The 6,957-nt window shown below is 45.4% G+C and overlaps 1 protein-coding gene across 1 annotated transcript; it reads left to right on the forward strand.

Moving 5' to 3' along the window:
- The first annotated feature begins 4,749 nt into the window (after window positions 1-4,749).
- On the forward strand, window positions 4,750-5,890 carry LOC128350893 (V-type proton ATPase subunit B-like). The gene has a single exon (XM_053309755.1). The coding sequence runs from the start codon at window positions 4,838-4,840 to the stop codon at window positions 5,375-5,377; it is 540 nt and encodes a 179-aa protein (XP_053165730.1). The 5' UTR covers window positions 4,750-4,837; the 3' UTR covers window positions 5,378-5,890.
- The last annotated feature ends 1,067 nt before the right edge of the window (window positions 5,891-6,957 follow it).

Below are 6,957 nucleotides of genomic sequence, written 5' to 3' on the forward strand. Positions count from 1 at the left end.
GGAAGGACTCGATGTCTGGATAAAACAAACCAGTCAATAACACCTGCCTGACTGTGTAAACAAGAAATAATAATAAATAATTGATTGGCTTGGAATGCTGCAAAATTTGTTGTTACCCAGATTTCTCTATCAGCACTTCCTCAGCCTCTTATCCTGAGCCAGGCTCATCTACCCAGGCAATATCACAGACTCGAGTCCCCAGTTGAGTGGATTTTGAGTCTGAAATGGAACTCCCCACTGAAAAGAAGGATAAGTTGTTATGCTCTAAACCTAAGAATGGTATCTTGAACCTTGGGGTTTATGAACTGGACCACCAACCATTCAAGGCAGTCCACCCAAGGCTGAGAAGGCAAAGGGCACAACTCTAAGCGTGCCACAGTCTGAGGCTTCAGGCTAGAGAATTGCCAATTTAAATACCCTGCAACTTTCCTAGGGAGACAGGGTTCTGGTAGTCATCCCCCTGCTTGGGGACATAAGGATGCAGGTGAAACCTGGATTTTGGAGAATCAACATCTGTCTTGCCTGAGAGCTCACACTGTCTCTCCAAGTCCTGTGTTGGACCCTGCTTCTCCAGAGCTTGTACTCTGGACCAATTGTTTGGAATGTAGAGCCCAAGGCCTGCTCTTGAGAGACTTTGGCTGAAGGTCAGTACTTACCTGGCCTCACTTAGCACCCTGCACACCCACAGCCTAAATGGAACTGAACAAAATTCAGGTTCATCCCAAGAAGCAGCCATATAATTAGATGTCTTTCCTCCCCCTTCCAATACAATGCAACAGACTTGAAGGATCATGGAGAAATAGAATGTAAGAATGTTAATTAATGGAGAACTGGCACAAGGGCTTCCTCCCTCTCTTGGAGCTCTGGCCAAACTTATGCACACAAATGTCCAATAGAAGGAGGGAGAGAAATCTTGAAGCTGAAGGGGAGGTCCTTTGGAGAGTGGTGTAAAACACCAAGGGGAAGGGGTTTTTTTTGGCTTAGTTTTGTTTTTACAAGGGTTTCCCACCAGCCAATTTCCAATACCTTACTTTTTGCATCACCCATGCCCTGGCCCTCCAGCAAGCCAGGCAGATCAACCCAGGAAGATGCAAGAGCAACTTAGGAACATAGGAACATAGGAAACTGCCATATACTGAGTCAGACCATTGGTCTATCTAGCTCAGTATTGTCTTCACAGACTGGCAGCGGCTTCTCCAAGGTTGCAGGCAGGAGTCTCTCTCTCATCTTCTAGACCTCAGTGCTGGGCTAAGAATGGCCAGCTGGCTGCTAGGAAGATGCACTGTTTCACATGAAGCAACTGAGGACATTTTTCTCAAGCTTTTTGAATTGCTGATGTTTAGTATAGATTGGTATGCAACCAGAGACTATCATCATGATTTCTAGAGGTGAATGCATGAGTTTTTACAACATATCTATTGAAGCATCACTGTTATGTTTATGCTAGAACAAACATACTGAAGAAGAGAGAGGATGGTTTAAGCTTAGGCTCCTCAACATGGCTGTGGGGAAGTGTTTGATTTTGTTGTTGTTGTTTATTTCCCAATATTATTCAGATTTTGGGAGACAAAAGTTTCCTTAACCCTGTGGAATGGAATGGAATCTTTATTTCTGTCATAGACCAGACAAAATTTACTCCTGTGAGGATCCCAAAATGGGGCACAGAGTTTATAATGGTAGCATTTATGTTGTAAACACAATAAAGCTGTCTTTTGTTTACCTTGATTGCTTGCTAATGGGAGCAGCTGATGTCTCTAGAATTAATTGAAGACTCTTGCTCAATGGCTGTTGATTGGAGATGTTTCTATAATGAGCATTGATAGTTGGTAGCCTAGGAGTGAGTAAGCTCCCCATATTCCTGTGTAGTAGTAGTTGGGGGTTGCAATGTGACCAAGGAAGGAGACATAGAGGTGATTATCACGATTGCCCAAAAGTGGGCTATGGGAGCCTAGCCCGCTCTTGGGCAATCATGTGCTGCAACGGGAGCTGCGTGGCTCTTGGCAGCTAACTGCTCTAAATACCCCTCCCCTAAGACGAGGTTAATGGAGAGAGCGCTCCGTTAACCTCCTCTTTTTGCTTGCGTGTTGCCGTGGTATGAGTAGACCCCCGACCGGGAGGCTGCAAGCAGCTCTCATGGGGCACCCTGGTACTTCTGGAGGTCGTGTGGCCCCCAATCCCCACAGCCCCTGCTGGCTCCGTGACAGAGCCGGCAGTTGTGTGCGTGGCCGATCCGGTGAAGCCCGCTCTCCCCGCAAACCACCTTCCGGTGAGTCTCACTGATCGTGAGACTCGCCTCAGAGTTTTCCAGTTGGCTGGAAGGAGAAGTCTTGGTGGGGATTCAAGCAGATGCTTTTTTGCTTTTTGAGCGGTATGACTGCTGCTTGACAGACTAGCAATGCCTGCCTGGGCTATTACCTACTCCCTCCTGCTCAATTTGTAGACAGGCTTTATAAAAAATGCCACAAGCTACCCCTGCTAACTGGGCAAATAGGAACCTTTTAAAGTAGTGGTTCTCTTATATTTAGCTTGGGAAGAGAAACCATCCTTATTAAACCCTAGCACAGCGTCTCTCCAGTGTCTGTTCCTGGCAGAGGCGCTCTTACCCCCTGGACTTCTGGGCTGCAGTCCAGGGCCTCCACAGCCCCTGGAGCCCCTCAAATCCTCTTTAGTCAGTCCTGGGTGGTTTGGCTGCTCAGCCGAGCATGATGGTGCTTAATTTGTCGGGCGGGGGGGGGCGCTCCAAAGGCCTTTAAGTCCAGGCTCCAAAATGGCCTAGGTGCACTTCTGGTTCCTGGTGTCTACCTTGTGTTTCCTTTTAGAATGTGAGCCCTCTGGGGACAGGGGTACCATTATCTTCCTAGGATTCATTTTTCTTTGTAAACTGCTTTGAGAACTTTTCTATTGAAAAGTGATATATAAATAATATTAATTAATTAATTAATTAATTAGTGGTTATGTCTTCTCACAAGGAAGCAACCTGTAGTTTTTGTCCCCCGGACAAAACAGTACTTTATTACAGCATTACCTTGTATTATAAGTAGCCTCTACGCCACATTTGATACCCTCTTCTGCAGCCATCCAATTTGGCAGTTTTATGCATATCCTAACTGCAGGAGAAGAGATTGATGTTTTGCTTCTGGTGAGCACGAACACAACATCTTTTTCTGTCAAGACTTCTTTGGCTTCCTACTGGTGTGAAATTCCTAGTATGCCTTGCTCAGAACATATGAGCTGTTAATTGCCTCAAGAGCAAGACTTTCCCATGAAGGAGAATTCAGGATAGGGAAGGTTTGCCTCCTGATCCTTTTCTATGCCACCCAAGAGACAGCTGTTAACGACCAGATGACTAAACTGGATGGCAGAATGATGGGACAAGCATTGACTTTGATATGTGCAACTGCTCTGTCTGAAATGCCAGAGAGCTCTTGCATTGCTTCACAGCAAGAAAGCAGAAGAGTTCCTGTGGGTAATGTTCAAGTTATTTAATTTGGACCACAATTTAGGGGAGGTCAAGGATGCACAGGTGCAAGGTCCGCTGCACTGAAGTGCAAGAGAGGGGAAAAGGCAGCCATAATATTAAAAAGAGCTCAAAAGTGCATCCTTCAGATACATTATTTATTATATTTCTATACTGCCCCATCCAAAGGTGGTGCACAGCAAATAAAAAACAAACTCAAACACCATTTAAACACCAGGCTACTTAAAATAATGTAAAAACAAATTTAAAACAATTCAGAATCATTTAAAACCAATTAAAATACTTTAAAACAATTAAAAAACCTTGGAAGGCCAGGCCAAACAAGTAAGTCTTTAGGGTTCTCTTGTAGGCCAATGAGCCTAAACTACAAATATCTGCTGGGAATGCATTCCACAGACCAGGAGCAGCTACAGAGAAGGCCCAGTTCCGAGTCACCACAAGACGTGCCGGTAGTAATTAGAGATCAGTCCATTGCTGCCAGTCCACTGCCACAGCTGCCACAGCCCACTGGCAGACCAGCAAACCAGCAAACTGAACACTGTCTGTCTTGCTCCTCCTTACCCATTCCCTCCCTACCCCTCTACTAGTACCTCCTGCTCCATCTGGGGGAAATTAACAAAGTGCCCTGCAGCCAAGTGCCTGAAATGGGAAGCTTCCTGTCTCAGGGACCCTTTTTCCAAAGAGAGCTCTATTAATTTTTGCCATCCAGAGCAGGAGGGATGGCAGGAAGCAGGCAAGGTACTCTTATGTTCCTCTGCCCAGTTTAGTTGTGAGGGTGCATTTGTATTCCATTCACAATGCAAGGAATTATCTTTATATCTTACATTTGTCTTCTCTTATAAGCTCCAACAAAGGCATTTCTGAGCTTCATGGGAAACGGTGATAAGCCAAACTCTGCTCAACTGCAACACATGCTCTGGATCAGCCATCTCCCCCACCCCCATGACAAATCAATGCTGGTGGTGAACAGGCTATCACTTATTAAACCCTAGCAAACACAACTGGCCTCTGATCCAAAGGGAGCTCACTGTCTAGGTCAAGGGAGGAGAGAATAAACGAAAGGAAGGAAGGAAGGAAGGAAGGAAGGAATTGATAGTAAAACATTTACAACACAGTAAAAATGTCCAAAATGACTGTTGTCATGGGGGGGGGGGAGGGATTTATGGAAATATTAAAAGTAAAAAAAATAGACTTTCACAAAAGATATGAATGTAAAAATTGAGGCAGAATTGTAATAATCTAAGAGTTTCAGGATGAACAGAGGGAATTTCCATTTTCTCTGCTGTTGGGTTGCCCCATAATGAGATAGCAGCTCAGATCTGTCGCCAGGCAGGCTTGGTCAGGAAACCTAAAGATGTGATGGATTATAGTGAAGAGAACTTTGCCATTGTATTTGCTGCTATGGGTGTGAACATGGAAACAGCCTGGTTCTTCAAGTCTGACTTTGAGGAAAATGGCTTCATGGACGTGTGTCTCTTCTTGAATTTAGCCAATGATCCAACAATTGAGCGCATTATCATGCCTCCTCTTTCTCTGACCACAGCAGAGTTCTTGGCTTACCAGTGTGAGAAGCACGTATTGGTTATTCTGACAGATATGAGTTCCTACACAGAAGCTCTGAGAGAGGTCTCGGCAGCTAGAGAAGAAGTGCCAGGCTGGCGTGGGTTTCCCGGTTACATGTACACCGATTTGGCCACTATCTATGAAAGAGCTGGGCAAGTAGAAGGCAGGAATGGGTCTATTACTCAGATCCCCATTCTTACAATGCCCAACGGTGACATCACTCACCCCATCTCTGACTTGATAGGATACATTACTGAAGGCCAGATCTACGTAGACAGGCAGCTGCACAATAGACAGATTTACCCACCTATCAATGTATTTCCCCCTCTGTCCTGATTGATGAAATCTGCTATTAGAGAGGGGATGACCAGGAAGGATCACGCTGAAGTTTCAAACCAGCTGTACGCCTGCTATGCCATCGGGAAAGATGTCCAGGCCATGAAGGCTGCTGTAGGGGAGGAAGTCCTTACTTCAGATGATCTCCTCTATCTTAAATTCCTGCAGAAGTTTGAGAGGAACTTCATTGCTCAGGGGCCCTATGAAAACCACACTGTCTATGACATGCTGGACATTGGCTGGCAGCTGCTACGTATCTTCTCCAAGGAGATGCTGAAGAGAATCCCTCAGAGCACCCTGGCAGAGTTCTGTCTCTGAGACTCCACTGCAAAGCACTAGCCACACTTCGAGCTTTGTGAAATGCTGGGTTTTCTTCCCTTGTGTTGGTTTGTACTTGTCATCCCTGTAATTAAAACAAGAATAAGTGACATACTTGTCCCAGTGTTCATGATGTGTTAAGCTGATAACAGAGTTTAAAATACACCCCTTCTCGAGCACCTGGATCTTGAGTGGTTTACACTTTCCCCTTCTGTCCACATATGTCTATTAAAGAGACAGCCTTTATTTAGTTGGTTGGAAGAGGGTGTCTTTAAGCAGTCAGAGGCTGCAGTTGTGTGTCCATAGAACTGTGAACTACTGGTCACCTGGGAGAAGATGAGGGCAGTCTCTGCTCACCCAGGCTATTCTCATCCACTCAGAGGTTCTGCCACTCTGTACTGTTGTGTAGAACTGATGATGCTCCTTGCTGGTGGGGTGAGATGGGTGCACACAACCACTCAGGTGTGCGGTTCAGACACTGCTGGTGGCAGCTCCAACCCCAAGATTTGCTAGCTTCAATTATGATTGAGAAATTATGATTGATTGAGGGGAAGAAAAATATACAAAGTGAGGGTTAAACAGATCCCTTTTGCAAGGGACATCCATATTGTGGACACCACTATAGAAGTGGCTTCCCCCATCACCCACCCAATGCTCTTACAGTAGAAGATGAAAGGATGCAACGCAGCAAGGTTTCCTCAGATTATCCTAATACCCAAAGCAGTACAGATGGGAGAACACCCTCAGGAATGCAAACTGAACCCACTGTTTAAGGCATTTACTGTACATATAACATATCCTTCTCAGAAACGCAACAGAAAATATCTTGAAAGAAAAAGCAAAGGAACTACTCACCATATAAAAATATGATGTTCTCTTTGTAGAACTGCTAACTCCCCTGCTAACTTGGCAAAGAGGCACCCTTTTGACATGGTGATTCACTTTATTTAGCAGGGGGAGAGTAACTGGCCCTATCGACCCCCAGCACAGTACTTCCAGTGACTGTTGCTGGTGTCTGTCTTACATTTCTTTTAGATTGTGAGCCCTTTGGGGACAGGGTTCCTTCACAATAAGTGGGTTCTGGAATGCAGCCAGATGCTGAATTCAGACATAACAGGAAACCGGAGGTCTCTTCACCTATGGGTTCCTTGGACACACATCCAAATTCGGGAAACCGGAGTTGAAGCCGAGAAGAGACCCTCCCCAACTCCACTCTGAACCAACTCTGTTTCTGCAGTGCCAGCATTACATCCAAATGCTGG

The sequence above is a fragment of the Hemicordylus capensis genome, chromosome 3 (genome assembly GCF_027244095.1).
Source record: "Hemicordylus capensis ecotype Gifberg chromosome 3, rHemCap1.1.pri, whole genome shotgun sequence".
NCBI classification, from domain to species: domain Eukaryota; kingdom Metazoa; phylum Chordata; class Lepidosauria; order Squamata; family Cordylidae; genus Hemicordylus; species Hemicordylus capensis.

Bases quoted from the DNA above. Each gene is read 5' to 3' on its own strand.
- LOC128350893 (XM_053309755.1), top strand. From the start codon at position 4,838: ATGGATTATAGTGAAGAGAACTTTGCCATTGTATTTGCTGCTATGGGT.